Below are 22803 nucleotides of genomic sequence, written 5' to 3' on the forward strand. Positions count from 1 at the left end.
TAGTAAGGTGAAGACATAGCTAGGTACCTCACACATCACACACTCTAACACATGGGCACTGAAGTCTGTGTTGCACTTCGTGCTGCTCACCCCATGGGAAGGCTGATCTCTGGGCCCCCTGAAGCTGATGGTGGTTTATGTAGTGACACCAGAGACACCTTTAAACCCTCTGACTGAAACCACGATGGCAAGTAATAGCGCAAAGCCCAGTGCAGGTTATAGCTCCTCAAGTGTGTAGCTATGAAACCTGTCCTCACCTCTGCGCAATTACTGGCCTCTAAGGTTTACTTGCAGAGGCTGCAGTCCCACTGCTGAGCTGGGCGAGGTGCCACGTGCTGGATACGAACTGCTTCTCCTAAACGAGAGACAGATTAGGTTTGGGACTACACCCTTAGCTGTCAGTGTACTCCCTGGCTGGGGAAATCCCAAGGCAGCAGGCTGCTGGCACCTGGGAGGTCACATCGGTCACTCTGTACTTCCCCTGTTCTTAGGCTTTCTTCTGAGTTATTTGCTACTGGCCACAGCTGAGAAGGCACATTGGGTTAAATGGCCCCTTGGTGTGCTCCAGGTGTGGCCAGTCTGATGTTCTTATGTATGAAATTGAGAAAACTAGCTTGTAATAAAACTGTTTAGCCAGGGCTGTTATCATATTGAGTGTGAAGTGAGTATTGAGTATTGTATGTGAAGTGCTTTGAACATCAGCTGGTAATAGCTAATCTTTGATTATCAGTAGAAACTCCTTTTTCAAAAGGAAATACGGGTGGGGAGAAAAGGGAATTTCTATTCAGTCCCCAATCCTGCTAGCCTGGGGAATACTCTGTACGGAGCAGAGTAGATTTTCATGTTGGTATTCTGGGAGGGTTTCCAGTGAGAAAATAGTGCAACTCAAAACTTTGTGTCTTGAGGTCCTTGTCTTGTCACAATTATATGCTGCAAGGGTTTGTGTTATTCAATCGATAAGTAGTGTTTAAATAACAGAAAAAGGTTTTCCTCGTGTGAATAAGAGCAGAGGTATCACATGTGCTGTTGTCCTCTACCTGTCGCATTGTTAGACCAGACGTGATGGAGTGGTTTGCTCATGGTGTTCACTTCCCTGTCGTAACCTGTGGTTTCGTATTCAGCAAGAACTGATCGTTCCTGAGGAACACGTGAGGCATCTGTAGACACCAGTGTCACAAGGGCCCAACTCCCGTTGTGCCATAGCAGCTTTGTCATGGGTCTGGCACAAATATCCACGTCAAAGGTAGCCTGCCTATTTGAGCAGAAAGGCTGAACCATGGAAATTACAAGCAGATTTTCCAAGGTACACGAGCATCTAAATATATAAACTGCGGCCCGTCTGGCTTTTTGAATACACCGCACAGGTCAGGCCCTTAATTCCCACTGATTATGAGAAAAACTTAAGCAGGTTTTAAAATCCTGTTAGGTGTGTGTTTGCCTCTGTTGGCCTGCATGCTAATGGCTCTCATGTGGGGCCTTTCCCAACTGGCAATGAGGCTGTGTGAGGTGCTGTGGTCCATGCACGACCAGTTAAAAGAGAAAACATGATTTCAGACTCCAGTGTGACTACCACAACACTGAATTTATGCCAGCAGAATGAAGCCATATCTGTGTGAGAGATTCTCCACTCAGAATGTCTTCTTGTATTTCTTTATTGTGTTTCAGGTCAGGGTGCAGCCATTCGGCAGTGCTGGTCATCTCAGGACACTGCAGTCCTACCAGACAACCCAAACCAAAGCAAAGACCAACAAGGAGCCAACAGAGGACAACAGGCTCCCCAGTTTGTAGGGTGATCTACCTTCATACGGTAAGGACTTGTAGTGTGGACAGCACTGGAGGAACCTTTAAAATCATCATAGACATTTTTGAGTTGTTTTAGGGAAAAGACCTCCCGTGAGAAGAAAGAGAAGGGCATTTGGCAGGCACTGCAAATCCCACTGTGGCCCTGACAGAACAATTAAAACAAGATGTTTAGGAACAAGTCAAACCCTAACTTACCCATTCCCATTGCCAACTCCTGTGTGGAGCTGTTCAGATAAGTCTTGCTCCTGATGGCTAAAGATAGAAATGTTTTCCACTCTGATCTTGTTTGTCTTCTTAAAGAGTATTAGAGCAGGCCTCAAAATAGTTTTGGAGTTTGTTTAGTTCTCATTCTTTGACTAGGTTTAGTGCTGGAAGTCCCAGACACGCTGGCCCTGGAGACAGCAGAGGTCTAACTGGGGCAGCCGAGCAGGCTGGTGCCCAAACACAACCTACCACTGGAAACCTCTTACAAACCATGGTCAGGAGCAAGCAGAGACTGAAACCTTACAGTCTTGCTGCCAAGACAGAAAACTAATGATGACCTGTTTTAATGGCGCATATTGCTTCTGTCTCCGATAGGAGCCATTTTGTGTCAACCAGCAGGGGTGAAGCTGAATCAGTCCCGTGCAGATGCAGGCTCCTTATCTCCCCCAGCCGTGCAGATGCTGGCTGCATCAGGAGCTCGTGTCGTTGCCAGGGCTGGTGGCCGGGTACCAGAAAGCTGGCTGCTGCTCCAGTAAGGGCTCCGGGTGCCCACTGGCACAGAACTGTGCTCTTCTTGCCAACTTCATAGCTAGTTCCTGGGTAATGCTTCTTCCCTGTGTGAAAACAGGGTGGATTTCCTGCAGGAAATTATTTTCATATTATCTTCAGTGAGATTAGGGTAATTTTCCCCTCACCAGCCAAAAAGAGAAAGTCTGACAATATGGTTTGGCTACTGCTGCCTTAACAGGTCGCCGTTGCTTCCATCAGAACTATGCTGATAGCTGGCAAGTTGCACCACCGGTGGGTGTGCTCAGCCAGGGCAACTCTATACTGTCCACCAGTGGTATTTGCCCCGGTTATCAAACACCAGGCACACAGCGCACTGTCTGTCACGCATCCCCCTTTTCTGTCTCCACCTTCCTGCCTGCCAGGCCACCCTAGAAACCATCCAGTGCCCTGCTTCACCACTAGTTCACCATGAAGCGAATGCTTTCTCACTGACTGAGCATGCAGGCCTTCCCCTGCCAAGATTGAAGAAAATCTTTTTTTAAAAAAAAATTATTAAAAAAAAAAAAAACAACCACTTTTATATTTTTTTTTTTGGTTAAACCAAATTGGGGCTGAAGTGGTTTATTGATTAAGAAATGTGTAATTACCTGACAATCAGTGAACTATATGTTCAGGACCAATGTCACAACAGTTAAACCACAGTGTTACACACTAATACATTCCTACAAGCTCCTCAGCATGTTTCTATAACCAATCTCCAAAGTATTCATCCCAGACACACAGACACCCACCCCTCTCTTTGCAGCAAAAGGGGTCACTTCTGGGAATGTGGGTTCCCCTGCTTACAACCTGCTCCTGCTGGGATTGTGGCCACTCCTGCTTTAGGGGTGCCCATGCTGCTCCCTACAACTACTCCATGCACCCACTGGTGGGAAGGCAGCCCAGCAGGACACCAGCAGTCCCACAGACAGGAGGCTGCTGCGCTGGGTCTGGGCAGAGGTGTGATGCCAGCAGGGTGACCGCCGTCGGTGCTAGATTGGGTTTTCACTGCTGCTCACTGGGTCTCTCCCCACTCCCTTACAAATTTTGGTGCTTCTTGTGTACATCTTTTCAGATTGACACCTTCTTTGTTTCAAAATTCTCTCTGTCATTCCCTGGTTACCACTTACTCCAGCTGATGGTGGGTGTCTTCTTCAGCATGATCAGCTGAGGTCTGATGGTTGTTTCCCCCTGCAGCAAGATCAGTTTGGGGTAAATGCTTCCTCAGACAGTTTTGGGTTTCCCATTCACGCATGGTGTTTACACTGACTTTTCAATCTTAGCAGCTGTTGTCCGTGTCATTTTGCCAAGGGTGAGCTGTGCAGACACCCCTACAAGTGATGTTACACAACCATCAAGCTTGTATTAGAGAAAAGAACACGGCTGGATTTTGGAGGTCAGTTCCGTATATATTTATTTATATATATATATACTTTTATATTTATATTCTGTATATATCTATTTTCTCAGGGCTTACAGTTCACAATGTTTTGAACTTAGTTACCTCAGCTTGCATAGCTCCATCTGATAATTCAAATGTGTTGTCACGCTCAGAGGACCAGACACATATGTCTGTAAGCCTAATCTCTTGTGACCCCATATCTGTGGGGGACAAGGAGGAGAAGGAAGAAGACTGGAAAGCTATTTTTGTCACGCCGTGTTTTGGGACACTACAGACCCCACTTGAGATGAGGTAATGTACAGCAGCTCCTGGGTTTCCCCTGAATCTCCAAAGCAGAAAATCAGAGGGCAGGCCTCAGGCAGTGCCCTGTGGGACTGGGAAGCTCTGAGGGGACCACATGCTGGTATTCCCCTTGCGGGGACACTGAGGGTTGCTCCTGTCCCCTTCAAGGCCTCCTGCAGCTCCCAGAGGGGTGCAAATTGCCCGTGTGCCATGCAGCCTCTTGCTTTTCATCTGCGAGAGAGGACAGTCCATGCACTGCAGGGCTGCAGCAGCCCTAGCCACCCGTTTCGTTCCTCGCCCCCTCTCACCTGTTGTGTGTGATGCAGGCTTGGTGCCAAGCTCTTGAGCAGCTGCCCTTTTCCAGCTCCCGGGCATGCCAGCGCGAGGAGGCCCAGCCCCATTTGTTTGCAGCGGCAGCCCACGAATAGTAACTACTTAAGGCCATTTTGCACACTTCTGTCATCTTATAATTAGCACTCGGTCCCGCAGCCGGTGAGAGTCCCTCCCCACAGCCAGCCTCTCCCCTTCCTCCGCTGCATGTTGCAGCACAGCCCGCAGCCACCGTCAGAGATGTTTCTAGATCACACATTACCCAAATTTTCTGCCGGTCACCATCAGCTGCACAGTCTCATTTCCCAAGTCACCAAGCTGGATAAATCATGGCTTGGCTTTGCTCTACATTGTGCTCTTCTCTCTTGCTGCTGCATCAAAAGTAATTGTGTCTGCCCTCCTCCTGCACTGCAGTGAGACACCTCTGCCCGCCTGAGGTGCTTTCTTTGGGTCTCCTGTAAAGCAGGAAACCCAAAGGAAGCTGGGATCTCGTCATTAGATGGCTGTGCCCAAACCCACTGGAGAAAACCAGAGAGCTCCTCATGCACCAGCTCCTAAGGGCGCTGAGATAACCCCCTAACAAAGTCCATTCGCGTGTTGTTCTTTCCTTGGTGCCGGTGCACAGCTTTCCCCGGCCCTGTCCTTCCTCCTGCAGTTAATCTGAACACGGATATCTTTGCACATTTTGTTCTTGGCAGTTTCGAAAGTTGCCTGAGGCTCTTATCACCTTAAAAAATCAGATCATATAGTGGTGGCCTTAGAGACGGCCTGATTGATATCGGAGCAGCTGAACAAATGGTAAATTTGAATAAAATATGGCACCCTGTTGCCTATTAGTTCTGCTGATTCTGAGAGGATAATTTGCCAACATTAAGCAAAGTGCGTGTCCCAAGCATCCATGGGACTGCGGATGTGGAAAAGGGTTTGCAGAAGTGCTGTGCAATCCTCATGAAGTGCCTTTTGCCCATTCCAGATCCTGCATGCCCCAGCCTGTGCAGTTACGGGGATCTGGTACCCCTGGCACTGCCAACCCCACTTCTCTGTGTATTTGTACAGTAATAGAGACGTTTGCGGGAAGAGGAGAAAGTTTCCTGGTGATCCTTAAACAAACAGTGATGAAGCCAGGAGCTCCTGCATCTTGGCTCCCACAGGCACCACCAGCTCCCGTAGCGAGAGTGAGAACACGCTCGGGGGAAGATCGTGTTTCTGGGTAGCCATTTAGTCTGTAACCGTGATACGACTGCTCAGGTTTTTCAGATCATTCATTCGAGTTGCTTTCTCCAAACTCACTTTCTGTGGCCTCAGGAACTAACACTGTGGGAGAGTGCGCAGTCCCTTTCTCTTCTCTGATTTGGATATCACCATGAACCTGCCTGAGTACCTGATGCTGGCTTCATTTTGGGTGACCCCATTGCCTGGGCAGAGGGCAGGGAGGGCTGCGTTAGCTGCTGCTGTTCCACCTGCCCTGAACCAGCTTGTGAGGGGTTGTACCCGGCAGACTGGATGAGATGGGTCCTGACCCGAGGGTAAAGCTGGACACAGCATCCATGAGGTAGGCTAAGGAGCGGGCTTTGTGTTTGGGTGACCACACCGCAACCTACACACGATTCCCAGTGTGGTGTTTTTGTAGGGTAGGGGGCCAAAGCAAAAACAGCACCCAGGGCATCAGGAGGAGAGCAGGTTCTGCTCCCAAGTGACCCGGCAGGCCTGGTGGCCCAGCGGCTGAGACACGGCCTTGGCTACAGCAGCAATGGCGCTGGGTGCTAAAAGTGACCGCTTGTTCCTCCTGTGGTGCTCCTCTATTTATTGGCCTGATTGTAATCACAGCCTTCTTAACTTGTAAATGATACGTCCTCCCTACACGGCAGATGATGTTCACTCGGGTATCAGATACTGCTGTCTGTTTGCTCTCGTTATCGCCCACCATCAGCAGGTCTCTTTAAAGACCAGCTCTGACCAGCCACCATGCAGAAGGGAGACGCCATTTGTCCTCAGCCATCTGATCGGCCATTTTCCACCGCACAAATGTTGTTGAGGGCCGATTCCCCGGACCCAGGCTGGAAATCCCTGAGGCACACCTGGCTGGCTCCCTCTGACCACACATGATATACCACAGAGCCTTCAGCATACATTGCCCCTGGGTGCACTGATTCCCGTGTGAAACTCCTCTTCCTAACCCCACGAGGCTTTGAGGAGCCCAGCTGCATGCCTAGGCATGGGGAGGCCATGCTCAGCCTTGCAGGGTGCCATCACCTCGAGGTGCCCATTCCCAGCAGACCAAAGCCCAAAAAATCAGGCCTGAGCAGATCGCTTCAGGGGCTGGCTGTGTGTGGTGGCCATGGGGTGCCTGGAGAAGGGCCCCATGTTGGGGCTGGCCTCTGGGGACAGTGGGGCGGCTGGCGTGCGGTTGCCTAGCCTCCTGAGCAACCAGAACGGGCGGAGGGAAGGCTGACAGAGCAAGCCTGCAGCTTAACAGCAGGAAGACACCGGGGCGCCATGTCGTGACCAGGAGGAAGTTCAGAGGTAAATACATCCCAGTGGGGCACGGCAGCCGGGCTGCACGTGTGACTCAGCTGTGTCATGACACTGTGGGACTTGGGCATCTTGGTGAACTTCCATCGTGGATGGGGATCCCAAGGCTGCACCAGAGCCCTTTGCCCCTTCCTGGGGTCCCCTCACAACGAGCTGCGGGGCCGGGACCCCCACAGGGTGCCGCAGCTTTCCCCCCCCCCCCATCATCGGGCCGGCCCCTCCCTGAAGGTCACCTTGCGAGGGCGGCTGCGCCCTCCTCAATAAATAAATAAATAAATAAATAAATAAATAAATAAATAAATAAATAAATAAATAAATATTAAAAAAAAAAAAAAACCACACACACACCATCCCGGCAGGTGCCGCGCGGCGCCCCCTCCCCTCCCCTCCCGTCCCGTCCCGTCCCCTCCCCTGCCCGCCCCCCGCCGCCTGCCAGTGGCTGCGGCGCCGTGCGGGCGGGGCCCGCGCCCTATATGAAGGGCTGCGGAGGGCGCCGAGCGCGGCCGCTCCGTGCCCGCTGGGCTCCGCTGCTTCACCCCCCGCTCCTCCGTGCTCCGACAGCCCCCGGACCCCCTCCAGCGCCCCCTCCCCTCCCCGCAAGCCCCCTCCCCGCAGCCCGTCCCGGTGCCGCGGAGCCCGCCCGAGCCCCTCAGCGCTCACCCCCCCCTTCCCTCTCCCCATCCCCTCGGCCGCCCCCCGCTCGCTCGCCATGGCCCGCGGGAAGGCCAAGGACGGCGACGGCAACTGGAAGAAATTCATCTGGAACTCGGAGAAGAAGGAGCTGCTGGGCCGCACCGGGGGCAGCTGGTGTGAGTGTGGGACGGGGGCATGAAGGGGGGGGAGCCGGCGGCGGGGCGACCTTGTGAGGGCGCCTCGTCCTTGGCGCTGCCTCGCCCCGCAGGGAGGGCAGCGGGGCCCTGCCGGAGCCCCCCGCGGGTGCTGGGGTGCCCCGCGATGCTGAGCCTGGCCCTGGCGTGAGGGAGCAGCCCCAGGTGCCAGCCCTGGCTCTGCTGGACCGCAGCGGGCTCCTGCCCTGCCCCTACGTGAGCTGAATGGGGCTGTGGGTGCGCACCCATGGGTGCCCGCTGCGCCCGAGGCTCCGCAATGCTCGCAGCACGGAGGCAGAGCGAGCCCTCCTCGTGCCCAGCCGCCTAGGAGCGATGTCAACCTGCAGGCTGGCCGTCCCGTTCCTCCGTCATAAGCCTACCTGGTGTGGGAAGCTGTGTGGCGCAACCCCCTCGCGCTGGGTTGCCGTGTGTTTGTTCTGAAACCGTGACCTTTAAGGTGTCTCTGGGGCTAGGAGCATCCCGGCTGGGAGACCGGTTCAATAAGCTACCTCCCAGCGCCGGCCTTTTGATGTTACAAAAACTCAAAGGCGTTACGCTGCGGACAACAGCATTAGTGTTTGGTTTGTTACAACAGCACCTCCTATGACCGTGCTCTGGAAAAAATTTCCAAATGTCTTTGACGTCACGACCATTTGCTTTACGCTGCCTGGATACCAAAGAGTGCTTTAACTCCTGGAGCACCGCGATCCGCACCGAGCTCTGCTCACCAGCCATGGCTGCCGCCCCGCTCTCCGGCAGACGAGAGGATGGAGTGTCTTTCTGAGCCTGGCCCTCCTGATCCTTTCTTTCACAAATGGAAAACGAAATCCACCAGAAATGGCTGCTTTAATGAGGAGGCTTCTCCACTGATGGAGCTTTTTTGTGATGGGGCTCAGGAGAGGAGGAATACCTTCACTACTGCTTCCTCCCCTGCCCTTGTATCTGTTCACCTTGAGTCCTCCATGTAAACCTCGTCCGCGTTCGCGATTAGGCTAGGACGCCGGGATCGAGCAGGCTCTTTGAAGTGTTCCTCGCTGCAGTGCTTGTTCCCGCAGCCTGATTAGCCCCTAGTTGCTTGGCATGGGCTGGCTTATCCTTCCTGTAGGCGGCCTGGTGATGCCTAGTACGGCGTGTTACTGTGCAGTTAATCAGTTGAGATAATCCCTGTAAACTGGTAACCGATACCCAGAGTCTGAGCTGCGCTGCCTCTCAGGCTCTTCCCCCCCGCTAGGATTATTCTAGGCATCTCCTTTCAGACCCAAACTAAATTTAGTCCTTCATTATTACATAATTCAGTTTTTAATTGGTATGAGCGGTGCTGGCGTGCCTTTGTAGATGCGCAAGGTTGGTAAATGCGGAGTGCTGTGACATGCTGAAGTGCTTGCCTGCATTTGAGATTGAGCCTTGGTGCTGATTTGGGCCTAAAATCTGCCTCTGTTGTCTCTGGTGGAGGCCAGAGTCTGAATTATTAGGGAGGTCACACTTGACCAATGCTTGTAAACCTGAATCTAACAGCTTCTCTGGGCTCTGTGGAAATAGCTCTGACGCCCAGAGTGGTGTGGAGTGTGTAGCACTGCCTATAGCACGTTGACTTGCGTTGGGCTGGTGCTTTGCTGAAAGCCTGGCACCTTGTGGTAGCCTTGGTCAGCCAAAGGATCCATTAAAATATGGGAGAACGCATTGTAATCCTCACCCTTTATGATCCCAAATTAATTGGGGCTTGATTCGATTCATCTTTCCGTTTGTTTTCTCTTGCAGTTAAGATCCTCCTCTTCTATGTCATCTTCTACGGTTGCCTGGCAGGTATTTTCATTGGGACCATCCAAGTGATGTTGCTCACCGTCAGTGAATTTGAACCCAAATACCAGGATCGAGTGGCACCTCCAGGTAACTAACGAGGAGGCCCGTGCTGGCCCGGGTGCAAGCTGTTCTGGGGAGGCGGTTTGGTTACTCACCTCCAGGAGGAGGATGAAATAAGCATCTCGTTGCTGCAACACATATTTGTAGGGGGTGGGTATGTTCTAAGCCTTCTGTGTTAACAGCACGGGAAATCGAAGGCAATCCAGACAGAATTAAAGGTTGCATCACATGGAGTGTGCCTCCTCTCGGAGAGGAACTCGAACCTGGATTGTTGCTCTCCCCTTTCCCTAAACAGAAATGATGCAGTGAGGCTCAGGTTTTGCTCAGGAATGAGCTCTGTGACAGAACTGGGTTCAGTTTTTCTTCATAGCCACTGCGCTCCTATGGGAAAATGAAGGGACAAAGGGAAAATGCTGGCTTCATCCTTGAAACTGGGGTGCACAGGGAGAGAGGGGGCAGTACCAATTGTGGATGTGCTTGCTGAATTGTGCTGGTTAATGCTGAGCTCTGCTGTGTGAGCCGGAGGAGGTAACGGCATCTGCAGAGGGCTGTTTCCCTTGATGTCGAGTGGGGAGGGTTAGAGGCAGCTCCTGATGGACGGCCTTTCTCTGTTAGACAAAACAGGAGCCCCTGCTCGAGGTGCAAATGTGCTGAGAGCCCCCCTCTTGTTGCTGCAGACGGGGTGAGCAGCCACTGCCGCAGGTCAGGCTCTGCTGCGCTGGTTCCTGCCGCAGCCAGCGGCCGCGCGGAGCGTGGCAGGGAGCTGCGCAACTGCTGCTTGCCCACATTGCAAATGACCTTGAGGCTGCTTGGCACTGGCTATGGTAATGATCTGCCTCCAGTTGCTCTGTAAAACAGTTCAGAAGCTTTTAATAACGGTGGTATTTAAGTGACAATTGTGAGGCTGACGGCTTGTAGCTGCAGAAGCTGGCTCTAGTGTCACACGGTGTTTTACAGCCCCACTGTCTGCAGTGCTGCTATGCTGCAACTGTTCCCTGCTCTGACAGCACGGGGAGCGTTGCCTTCACCAGATGGTGCTAATCTCCGCAGAGAATCATCTTTTTCAGATAACTGCTTTTCCACCAGCATTTTTTAAACAAAACAGACTGAAATTGCTGTCTTAGTATATGGCATTTAAGGTACCAGCATGGCTGGGTTAAGTGCTGTCTGGAGCACTGTATCCAGCTCTGCATCAGGCTTCTGATGCTTGCAGGAAGGACTAAACTGTCACTGGTGCTGACCAGAGCTGTTAGCTGCATTTGGAAGACTAACATGGGTAATGGTGGAAGAGTTATTTTTTTTTAATGTGTTTTTCCTCCGCTGAAGCCCAGTGGTCTTACCAGACATGAAATAATTAGCAAAGAAGCTGGATCTTGGGTCACATCCAGACAGACATGCTGTTTAGCCTGATGTCACATAATTACTCATTCTAGGTAACTTAGAATTATTGCAAACCCCCATTACCCAAAGCTAATTTCAAAGCAACTTGGTAGTAAAATCTCTGTGCAAGATCTCAGCCTGCAGAGGGTTTTGTCTCTTAATTAAATACTGCACCACTTCTCTGAGCTTTGTCCTTTTTTTTAACAACAACAGCAACAAAAAAAAAAAGAATTTCAAGATGCTGTTGTAGTGGGTGCCATAGGAAGCAAAATGGAGGACGGCTGAAAAGGCTTTGGGGGATCTTTTGAGTTTGAAATGGGCTTTCAGGACTTAAATCAACCAGAAAAAAAAAAAAATCTAACTCCTGAACAAATGGCAGCCTGCTTGGAAAGGGTTTCAAACCCACTGTAATGGCACATGAATACCATTTAAAGGGGACACTTACCTGCTAACAGCACAGGGCCCTTGGCAAGCCATCATCTGACTTACTACCAGTGTGGATGAGCCTGCGTGAGGTGTGCTGTCAATGTCAAGTTTGTTTCTAGCCCTGCAGCACGGCACCCATTAGACCACAATGTGCCCAAATAAACTTTTAACAAGGGCTTTATCGAGGCTGTGCTGAGTTGTGCACCGCTGCCTGCGGGAGGTCAGCAGTCCCCGTGTTCCCATGCTGCTTGCGGTCTCCTGCACTGCAAGCAGAACTGCATTTCTGACGATTAGCACGCTTGCTCATGTACACAGTGAGCATCGAACTTCCCATGAACTGGGAGCTGTGCGGACTGTGAACTACTTAAAAATAAAATGTGGTGCAATTCTAGTTCCTGGTTCTTGTGGGGAGAGTTGCAAGCCAAGTATATTGGCAGCTTGAAAACTAGAGGGCAAGTCCCTTCAGTTTGCACCTTCCCTAACCGTCTTGGGCTCACATGAACCTCTCCTTCAAGGTTTGCAGGAAAAAAAACGCTGTAGGGGCTGCTGCAATCTCATTCCTGTTCTGCAGTACACAAATTCACTAACAGTGGCAGAAGCTACAGGATGTTTCATTGAGTTATTGATAGGGGCACAGCACTGAAAGCCATAAAGTGCTATTTTTAAATATCATTAACATGCTAATTGGTTCCTGCACCACTTGGCTGTGCATTTCCAGGATAACTTCCCTCCTGGGGGAAGGGGCAGCGCAGTTCACCTTGTCCAGCCCTTGCCACGGGGACAGCCCCTGCTCCTGGTACATTTCCACCTGTGCCGTGCCTCGGGCTCTGCTTTGCCACAGCCCTTACCCTGCTAAGGGGGAAGGGGGGGGAATTGCCTTTGAAACACAGAGTGCCAAGTGTTTCCCTGAATCCATTTTCTTTCCTGACCCAATCTAAATCGGGCTGTGTATCCTGCCATCTTGTGGTGCTTGCCCTGCGGAACACAGTCCACCTGCCCTACAGCTGGTGTGGGGGGGGAGCCCACAGCTGCCTGAGGCTGTTCAGGAGTGGCTGCAAAGGGTCAGGAGATCTCATGTCCTCGTGTCCCTGCTGGTTTAAACACCATCTTGCCACGATGTGCTTGGGCAGTGCTGGTGTGGTGTGTATTCCCCAGCTGGCTTACTTAGCTCAGATAGTATCTGGGAGGTGGAAATGAGAGTGACAGGAAAGCCCCAAGGAGCAAGTGCCACCTCCTGTCGAGTCACGCTTTGCTGCTGCCTCTTGTCGCAGCACCAGAGTACGAGAAATACCTGGATCTCGAGCTCCAGAGACACAACCTGCCTCCAGCTGAGCAGACCTTGCATTTGTAGAGAACTTGCACCTGCTTTCTGCACTTCTGTGGTGAGGCAGGCAGTGGTTAGGAGCTGGGAAGGACATCCATGAGTGTGGGGGCTCTCAAAGTCCGTCCTCACTGAGCGAGGCTGGCGGGGGTGCGTTGGGTAGGGATGGTGTAGTGGTTGCTAAATTGGTGATCTGTGTCACCCGAGTGGTGCTCAGACACAGCGTGAACCAGGAGAACGTGGTGCTGGGAAGTGAGCACAGCGTGATGAAGCAGCTGTTGTCACTACAGGCTTGCACAACCATTCCTAATAACGAGCTTGACCTACAGCTCCTGGCTTCTTCCCCTTCACCCTCCAGACGCGTTTTTCTGAAGTCTTGCTCCTGCAGCGTAGAGCGACGAGGTCTGTGTAGGGATTGAGTTTTAAATGAAATGGGATAAATGTGACTTTAGTCTGCAACAGCGTTATGGAAGTAGAATGGAGCTGGAAAAAATAATGGCCTCACACTTGCTTCATTTTAGATATCCTGATGCAGTCACGGAGTTAGCCAACAAAAAGAGGCGTCGTGTTGTTAAGTCAAGGCATCGTTCGTTGCTTAGTGGCTGGTGTCAGTCCAGTGCGAACAGCAGTCTGACTTCCTAGCAGTGTCCTCTAAGGCAACTGCGGAAATAGTATTTCAAAAGCAGCTCTGTCACCGTTTTCCTAGCAATCAGTGACTTGATTGTTCCATGTTGTGGGCAGCAGCATCACTACACATGACTGGTGCTTCTCCGGTGATAGCATGAGACGAACCGCGGCCAGCAGGACATCACTGCACAGTGAGGGAGCGTTGCTTGGACTCCTGGCTATGGGAACACTTGAGACTTCATTTCTTTCCCCCTAGAGCTTGCTCATGAATGGCTTCCTCGTGTGCTCAAGTCCCTAAGAAGCTTAATCATCCCTGTACTTCATTAGTGCTGCATATTTCCTTACGTGCCTATTGGCCCCTGGTAGGTAGCTCTGGCATGGCTCAACTTGGTAAATTTTTTCCTTATTTTTTTTCCTTACTTGTTTCAGTTCTCGCAGTAGGGGTGAGAGAAGGTTTCAGAAGGGCTGCAGAAGTGTTTCAGAGAGGAAGGGTTCACTGGTAGTGAAGCTTTTATTTTGGATATGAACATAGAGATGGCACAGCAGGGATGGCAAGGAAGGAAATAAGTGATAAGTCTGTGCGTAGGGCTCCGTGCAGTCAGTCACAGGCATGTGAGTATGGAAGTGGTGGTGAAAACCAGTGATGGATCTTTTTGAATCAGGATAAAGCACCTTTCATCTTCACATGGATTGTCCTGTTTGCCTGATGAGTGCTGCTCTGCACATCGGCACCCGGGTGTGGACCTGTCCCAAAGGCAGACCCTTTGTGTCGGGAGCCTGTTCTCCAGGTCACTGGCCAGAAGACTGGCTTTGGGCTGGGCATGTTGGTGGCCAGGCTGCCGGGGCCTCCGCAGGTGCTCGTGCTGCCCTTCCCCTCACCTCTGCCTCGCCTGCGCGGGTGCCTTTACGCACTGCACTGCCTTGGATAAGATAAAAAGCAGGGGTGGGGACTTGCTGCCAGGGGTCCTCAGCGCAGCCGATAGTTCAGCTGCCTGGCCAAAGCTTATTAAGGCCTGGCTGAGCTTTCTTGAATGTTATATTTACACACGCAGATGATAACTGTAACCTGAACTCTGGAGGAGGCAGACCCAGATAGCCACTTGAAGCGACTCTCAGCCTGTTGCTTCCTAGCGGGCTATAAATGCAAGGAGAGGCTGGCAGCACAGACTGAACACAGTTTATATGTTTATAACCATTTGTGAAGCAAGAAAGCAAATAATTAATTGAAAAGGGATTGAAAACTCAACTGATTTCGTAGGGTGAGCCCTAACTCTGCTGGTGGAGCACCGAGCTGCTTCTAAACTTGTAACGCTCGCCCCAGCCTGTTCGTACCACCGGGAGATTGGAGAGGGCAGCGCTGCTTCCTGGAATAAAACTCGAAACCGCAAGCTGCTCGCTGGACGTCTCGCTATCTTTGGCTACTCAGAGCTGCGTTTAGGGGAACAAAGCTAATCTTTGTCCCGGGTTACAAATTCCACCTCAGTGGGCAGGGGAGTGGTGAGCTGGCCCGAGGAGGGACTAAGCAGAAGCACTCAAGTGGCTTTGGAAAAACGGCAGGAGTCACAAGCTCCTGTGGGCTGGGGCCAGCCAGCTAAGCTGCCCGAGTTCTGTGCTGGAGGAACTTGTTGGCAACAGACCTGCTGTCAAAGCAAATGCTGCTCCCCTGCTCCTTTTTTTGTTCTCGCTAAAGTGGAGATGACAAACTGAACACAAGTCGAGACCTCAATAATTACAGTGGCAGCCGCAAAGGCAGCGTGAGCTCCAGTTCCCATTACTTTAAGCTTAAGCGTTAGCCGTGCATCAATGCATTCAATTAAAACGTGACCCAAGCTTCACGCAAGAGCAGCTATTTCCAAGTCCCATAATGACAAGCAAAGGGCTTGGCATTTTTCATCATCCGCAGCCATTACTTGTATCCAGTGCCTTCTGCCCATGCATTCTTTTTCTACTCATCCTCCGAAAGTCGAAATTGGAGCTGGTTACTCAGCCCAGAATGTAGGGCAGTCTTTTGAACGTCTCTCCTGTGTGGAGGTGTTTCTTGCTCGGTGGTGTGTTTCTGATTATAGAGCTCAGGATGCTATTTCTACAGCCAGAAATGATGTTTAAGGAGTGAAAAGACGAGTCAAAATGATCAGGCTGATGAACTCACTGAGAAAATGTCTCCTGCCCTGCATCCCACAAGGGAAATGTGGAGAGGCCATACCTAACTTAGGGAGCCCCCCTCGTCTGCTGTTGCAGGGGTTGATGAATGGGCATCCCCGATGCACCCTAAACGTGTAGCATTGCACCCTGTTAGGGACACGTGTTGGAGAAGCGTTCCAGGGGAGTTTGGTTGTGTGATGTTCTCTCACACAGTTTCCCTTCTGCCCTCAGGGAGGAGGCAGCAGTGGGCAGGGGGCCTGCGGCTGGCTGTTTTTCTGGAGAAAATCCTTGACTTGTAGCCTCCCTTCTGCCTCTGTGATTTTTATCTGCTTAGTGATGCAAACACCGTGACGAATATTCCAGACTGTTGTTGGAAAGAGGAGATAAGAGCCCTTCAGAACCTCCCCTCTAGTGAGCTTGTTTTGTGCAAGTCCTGAGGTCTGAAAAATGCAGATTAGTAAGAACGCTTTATGCTCTCGGTGTGTGTAGCATTGCCCGGAGGCTGTGCAGCTCCTAATGTTTTCTTTCTGATTTTGCTTTCTTTAGGACTGACCCAAGTCCCCCAGGTACAAAAGACAGAAATTTCCTTCACTGCCTCCGACTCTAAAAGTTACGAGCCGTACGTGAAGAATCTTGAGAAGTTCTTGAAGGACTACAGCGCTGATCAGCAAACTGAAAACATCATATTTCAGGACTGCGGGGGTAAGTCTGGGTGGTTTCCTACGGTTGAGGTCTCTGACCAGTGCCTCTGTGTCAGGCCCATCAAAAAAGGAGGGTTAGCAGCGGTGTTCTGTCTTCAGCTGTTCCTTGCATTGTTACCAGAGCCACGCTGGTAAACTTTAACTGGTAGACTTTGGTTTCAGTCGCATCACTGCTCATTAAACAATTAGTTGAGACAGACCACATTTGGCCAGGGACGTACCTAAGAAGCTTACTGCAATGGGTATGTGGCCAGGGACTTGCAGATTTCACTTGGCCAAAGGTGCAGCTGACTCTCAAAAGCGCCTGGCACTGACCTTATATCCTCCCTGCAAGCCACAGGGGAATTTTGCAGGTGACTTTGCTGAAGCCAGTGTCGGTCCTCCTGATGCAATGCAGCAAAGCATCAGGAAGATGTTAATCTTTAACAGATTATATGCAATGATGGGGAATCAGACTGTCGCCTCATGTGAGACGTGCATGTGAAATCTGAGGGAGACCCGCTCGTAAAAGCAGATAAAAAAAAATCTCTGCGCCAGCGAATTGCAAATGTGTTTGCTCTCTGGTAGCCTGTAGGAAGCCTCAGATAGAAAACAAAGCCCCCACAGACTTGCTGGTCTGCGATCAGCCTGCGTGTGGGGGAGTGGCTGGGTGCAGGTCTGTGCTGTCAGCCTCTAGAAGGTGGCGTCACCTGCCTGGGCAAGTGGGAAATCCCGACGGCATGGTGAAGCACAAATATAGCTGTTCCTGACGAGCAGAAGGTTGAGTTTCATACGTTTGTTTTTCCGTTCCTCCACCATGGCAGATATGCCTATGGATTACAAAGACAGAGGACCATACAGCGATACCCAAGGCCAGAAGAAGGTCTGCAAATTCAAACGTGAATGGCTGGAAAACTGTTCTGGAATACAGGATCCCACCTTTGGGTACAAGGATGGCAAACCATGCATCCTCGTCAAGCTCAACAGAATTATTGGCTTCAAACCTAAGGCAAGTATCCCTTCCCTTTGTAACAGGAGCTACTGATAAGGATGGGGAGTTGGCTGCAGATTTGCTGTGGCTCTGGAGCAGTTACTGAATTTGTGCCTGCGCTTCTGTCTCTGGAGGGAGATAAGCATGAAACCCGTTCTGCAGTGGGGGGACTGTGAGGCCGTTTGAATGACTGGCTTTAAAAGTACGTTTCTTTAAAAAGCAAACTGCACACTGCAAGCTTATGGCGAGCAGCAGTGAGCTCTGACAGCACGAGCTGCTGGTGAACTGCCTGGTGACTCGCAGAGCCTGCTAATGGCCTGCTCTGAGGAAGTGTTCTCTTCAGCTGGTAAAACCCACTTTAACCCTGCGCTTCTGCGTGACCGTTGCAGACCTACCATGTCTGTAATGAGCTCAGCAAATTGTGTCACGCCTCCATCTTCTCCGTTCTTTCCTCAGGCAGTGCGGAGTTGCCTGGCTTGCTAAAACCACTTAATTAAATGGAGTAGTGCTACATTAGGCATTAGGCTGATACATGTCTGTAAAGCGTAAACTACATCGGAGAGTTTGGCAAAGCTCTTACTGCAGGAAAGGTGAGGAGATCTTTAGGTGATCTAATGCAGCTTCAGAAATGCTGGTTTATGTCTGCTGTCACCCTTGGCTCGGGCTGGGCTGGATAGCAGGTGTGCACTGACGCTGAAGGAAGTTCAGCTGCACAGGAACCGCTTTTACTTGCAGGTTTTTCCCCAGCACGTTTAAATGCTAAAACGTTCTGTAAGGACTCGACAGCAGAGCGCGTGTTCCTGAACGAGGCACTGTGCAAAACACGCCTCTCCGTCTTCTGGGGGGAAAGCAGTGCAAATGGTGCGGCAAGCAGCCTTCATCACCACCATCAGTGTCTCTGAGAGCAGGGGGAAGGGTACTGACTGGCCAGCTGACGTGTTTTGAGGCATGTTTTATAAAGGGGACTGCGCTGTGCTAAAATCCAGTTGAATTTTGAATCATCTGATCCTGGGTGGCAACAGCAGGTGCATTAGAACAGGCACATGCTGTGCTTGGTACCTGGCGGTTGTAGGATGGCAGGAATGTTTGTAGGATGTAGGATGGCGCATGTTTGATGATCGGGGAAGAGAAGGGGTCAGTGCCTGCCTCCATTCCTTGCCACAGGGCTCTGCAGAGCTCCGGGCTGCGTTAGAGAGCAGGGTCTGGTGGAGGTATGACTTCACACGCTTCCCTCAGGAATGGCGCACGTGTCCAAGGCAGTCCTCGTCTCCCCCATTCCACGCTTCATCAGGGACCCTACAGCTCTGGTGTTGCCAAACACAAGTGAAGCCAAACTCCTCTTAGTAAGAGACCAACGTCGGAGCTGACGCTCCCAGCTTTCCCTCAGACACTTGGAGCCTTTGTCCTTCCGTGCCGGTGATGTCAAAGCTGGGGAACGTCAGGGTGTGCCTGCCTCTATTGTTCCGCGCTGCGCTTTCCAGTCCTAACTGCACTCACCTGGCGCAGAGGTAGCAAAGCTTCCAGCAGAGCGTCTCATTCTGCCACTGCGTGACATTTGCACAAACCCTGCTGGCAGCTGGTGCTCTACCATGAGACGCTTTCCTCAGTGAAATGAAAAATACCCTGAAGTGCTTGCTTTGGCAGCCAGAGCAGCTTTACGTGGGTTAACTTGTGCTTCATGTAGTTGTGTTACGCTGCGTGTCCTCCCAGGAACAGGCACCAGTTGCTGCTGCCTCTGAACTTGAGCTGGAAGGGATCCCCGTTAGCTGTTAGTTTGGTACCACTGAGCTTTGCTGCTGCCAAGAGGCGTTCAGCGTGTAATGTTGCCTTGGTTTGGGTTTCTTCTAGGCTCCGGTAAACGAAAGCCTTCCTGCAGAGGTCATGGCAAAATACAACCCGTACCTCATCCCCGTGCACTGTGCTCCCAAGGTAAGTGAGATGCAACGAAGGCAAAATCAGCATACTGCAGGCAGGGACTCCCCGAGTTTTTGTCCAGCCGGAGCTTCCTCGCTCTGCCTTCCTGCAGGCAGTTGGGGTGGTTTTCACTTGGGAGCTCTTCCCAAAATGTCATTGCTGAGGAAGGAACAACAGCAGTGTTGTTCCTCCTCACAGAGAGGGGCAACAGCAGGGCCAAGGAGTAAAAGGGATCCTCAGAATAGCTTCCAAGTGATACGCTGGAGTTCTTAGCAAGGATGGTTGAAAAATGGCTCTGGCGGAGATGCTTTACCTTGAATATTAGAACTGCTGAGGAACAGCAGAGGCTTCTTGTTCCATTAGTTTTTTAACCACAGATGGTGCATTGGTATGACAAGCAGCTGTGGTGTCCTCTCTATGTACAAAGAAGTGGCTGAGTTTTTTTTTTAAAAAAAAGCTCTTTTCCTGGATGATACACGCTTGGAGGCGCTTCCTTTGCAGCTGCTGGTAGGACAGCTCATGACTGTCCTTTCCACTATGGGGACGGTCCTTGTGCTGTCAGGCTGAGGATGGGTGGTGACCAAAGAGAGCGCGCAGCATTGGTGAAAAGCAGATGGTGGGAAAACAGCTGCAAAATGCAGCGCTGGGATAACGAGCATCTCTTGTTCTTGCCCATCTCTCAGAGAGAAGAAGATGCAGACAAAATAGGCACAGTGGAGTACTACGGGATGGGAGGCTACTCCGGCTTTGCCCTGCAGTACTACCCCTACTACGGCAAGCTCCTGCAGCCGCGGTACCTGCAGCCGCTGGTGGCAGTGCAGTTCACCAACCTGACCTACGACGTGGAAGTGCGCGTGGAGTGCAGGGCCTACGGGCAGAACATCCAGTACAGCGACAAAGACCGCTTCCAGGGACGCTTTGATATTAAATTTGACATAAGAAGCAGCTGATTGTAAGCACAACTCTCTTTCCCCCCTCTCCTCCTCCTAGCCATTTAAAAAGGTTTAAAAAAAAAAAAAAGAACAAAAAAGAAAACCTACTAGTCTTGAACAAACTGTCATACGTATGGGACCTACACGTAATCTATATGCTTTACACTAGCTTTCTGCATTTACTAGGTTAGAATGTAAACAAAGTGTAGCAATAGCGACAAATATTTATTCTACTGTAAATGACAAAAGAAAACAAAATTGAGCCTTGGGACATGCCCATTTTTACTGTAAATTATGATTCCATAACTGACTTGTAGTAAGCAGTGTTTCTGGCCCCTAAGTATTGCTGCCTTGTGTATTTTATTTAGTGTACAGTACTATAGGTGCATACTCTGGTCATTTTTCAAGCCATGTATTGTATCTGTTTTCTACTTCTCGTGAGCAAAGACTTTTGCTGTCCAAGGTGTAAATACTCAATGGGACTAGAACTGGCATGATACTTCTAATTATTTTGTTCCTTTTAAAAGAAAGGCCCACCTGTGAGACTATATTTAACAGCACTCCATAAGGCTTCTGACTTTTCTGTGGTGTTAGGGTATTTTATTTGGAGGGGTGGCAGGGGAAACTAACTTAAGTGAAGTTAAAGAGAATAAATGATTGTGTACTGTGCTTGTAGCGAATGCTGTCTCTCTCTCTCTCTCTCTCTTTCTCTCTCTCTCCACCTTTTCCCTCATCCTCCAGTATGTTGTGTGAGAGACCTGGGTCAGACTATCACTCCCCTCGGTGATAGGCATAACTCTTTGCTTTGTATATTTTCTTTTTTCTTTTTTTTTTTTTCTTTTCCTGCTGGAGGCATCGCACACTGTGGTGCTAATGTCTTTATTGAATGTTTTAACCATTTTCATGGTGGACGAATTTTATATTTATGCAGTTGTACAATTTTATTTTTTCTGCAAGAAAGTGTAATGTATGAAATAAACCAAAGTCACATGTTTGAAAATAAATCTTTATTTTAAACTTTATAAAAGCAATGCAGTACCCCATAGAATGGTGTTAAATGTTGTCTGAAGTGCAAAACTCTATGTTCTAACATGTAATAATAGCCAGGAGTACAGTGCTCTTGTTGATCTTGTATTTCAGTCAGGTTGAAACATTGGACAAATAAATGAATGAACACACTGCTTGGTGTCCACGGCTTTTGCTTTGCGTGGGGATAGAGGCTCTCAGTTGTCCAGGATCTTGAAGAAGTACTGCACCTAGTCAAAAACAAAATACATTTTTATCATTTCCAGAGCATCCGAGCTTGAGGTGGTTGGAACGCGCACTGGGATTGCTGTCAAGCGCTGCTGCCACCTTTGAGCAAATACACGATGCTTCTGCTCCATAACAGAGCGGTTTGGGGTTAAGTATTTGTTCTCCCCTCGCCCTGAGCTGATGCCTTAGAGGCTGCAGAGGCATGTGTGCCCTGATTGCATTGCTCATTAAAACATCCTCAGTGAAGGCTTGCGGTGTTCACTGTCACTGCATGTGCTCCAGGCCTAGCGGCACCAGCTGAGTGTTCCCGTGGTAAGGTCAGGTAAGAGCCGTTTGTTAACCGCCTGCCAGAGGTAAGTGCTGCAGGGCCAGGCGGGGAGAGAGCTGGCGTCACAAAAGCAGAAGAAAGGGAGCTGCAGGGCTGGGATTTGTCCTTGGCTGCTGCTGGGCCAGCTGCCCTGCTCTGAGCACAGGCTGCGCCTGAGAGGGCTGCTCAGAGATGTGACGGGTTGGCAGCCAGCTTCCTGCCGGAGTCAGGATCCCTTTATGCTGTATGGAGCAGATCCCAGGCAGAATTTCTCTGGGTAAAGTGGCAAAACATGAATATCCTAGAGCAAGCTGCTTGAAAAAGCCCTCATAATTAGAATGCAATATACTGGAAAAGCAATTTGCTGAACTTTTAGCCATCTGCTCGAAGGCCAAACATAGCTATTGTACACCACAGCAGTCAGCACAAGTGTTTCATCGTTTTTAACAACGAGCATGAGCTAGCTGAAACCTCACCTTCGGCTGGTTAATTTGCTGCTGTATGCATATAGGCAAGGGCTCAACAAAACAAAGCCGCTGTGAGTGAAGCACCAAAGTACTCCCTGAAAGGCACGCTGAAGTCACACGTGTTACGGGAACACTTGGCCGTGTGGGCGCCCAGCAGGTGGTTGTTTTACAACCCAGATGGGGTGGAGATGGGGGTTGCACAGGTCAAGGTTTCTTAGGCACAGCCTCGCCCCTACAGGTCAAACCTTATGTGCTTGGCAGGTGATACTTTAAAAAAAAAAAAAAAGCTTTAGTTTAAGAAAAGCCAACTCATAGTTAGATAATTTATTGCAGGCTAATTTACTATATAAGAGCAAAGTCCAAGTGTAAACCAATAATAAAGATAGTGTCCTATTCTAGGGGGCTGGCCAAACACCACGGAAAGCTTATGGCACCTGCGTTTCCTTCAGGGAGCAGGTGGCACAGGCAGCATGTACCCTGAGTAATACATTATAAAATAATGCAAAAAAACAAGCGTTTATCCACAAATCACTAGCACGGACTCAGTGAAAGCAGGCTGGCCAGCTCGGCTCA

At 50.5% G+C, this 22803-nt stretch overlaps 3 protein-coding genes across 11 annotated transcripts in view; 2 read left to right on the forward strand and 1 right to left on the reverse strand.

The window, feature by feature from the left end:
* Positions 1-4470, forward strand: part of LOC309882473 (uncharacterized protein) — a 126280-nt gene extending 121810 nt beyond the window's left edge. For 4 of the 6 annotated variants that reach the window (XM_082769616.1, XM_082769614.1, XM_082769618.1 and 1 more), the window contains 2 exons: positions 1666-1807; positions 3840-4470. In XM_082769616.1, coding sequence (XP_082625742.1) covers positions 1666-1788 — 123 coding nt within the window. In that variant the 3' untranslated portion in view covers positions 1789-1807; positions 3840-4470. The remainder of the gene's footprint in view (positions 1-1665; positions 1808-3839) is intronic. The other 2 variants (XM_082769615.1, XM_082769619.1) reach the window with 1 other exon arrangement.
* A 3153-nt stretch (positions 4471-7623) lies between these two features.
* On the forward strand, positions 7624-21383 carry ATP1B1 (ATPase Na+/K+ transporting subunit beta 1). The gene is made up of 6 exons (XM_082769585.1): positions 7624-7911; positions 9688-9816; positions 16232-16387; positions 17190-17374; positions 19205-19285; positions 19954-21383. The coding sequence occupies exons 1-6, from the start codon at positions 7812-7814 to the stop codon at positions 20218-20220; spliced, it is 918 nt and encodes a 305-aa protein (XP_082625711.1). The 5' UTR covers positions 7624-7811; the 3' UTR covers positions 20221-21383.
* The window catches only part of NME7 (NME/NM23 family member 7), a 93310-nt gene continuing 91521 nt past the window's right edge, over positions 21015-22803 (reverse strand). For all 4 annotated transcript variants that reach the window (XM_082769547.1, XM_082769549.1, XM_082769550.1 and 1 more), the window contains exon 12: positions 21015-21458. In XM_082769547.1, coding sequence (XP_082625673.1) covers positions 21426-21458 — 33 coding nt within the window. In that variant the 3' untranslated portion in view covers positions 21015-21425. The remainder of the gene's footprint in view (positions 21459-22803) is intronic.

The sequence above is a fragment of the Aythya marila genome (assembly GCF_965140915.1).
Source record: "Aythya marila genome assembly, chromosome: 1".
NCBI lineage: Eukaryota > Metazoa > Chordata > Aves > Anseriformes > Anatidae > Aythya > Aythya marila.

What these genes read in the sequence shown, in the direction of transcription:
- ATP1B1 (XM_082769585.1), top strand. Translation starts at nt 7,812, where the DNA reads ATGGCCCGCGGGAAGGCCAAGGACGGCGACGGCAACTGGAAGAAATTC. An exon ending in CATATTTCAGGACTGCGGGG is followed by an intron (nt 16,388 to 17,189) that starts GTAAGTCTGGGT and finishes CCACCATGGCAG; the next exon opens with ATATGCCTATGGATTACAAA. An exon ending in CCGTGCACTGTGCTCCCAAG is followed by an intron (nt 19,286 to 19,953) that starts GTAAGTGAGATG and finishes CCCATCTCTCAG; the next exon opens with AGAGAAGAAGATGCAGACAA.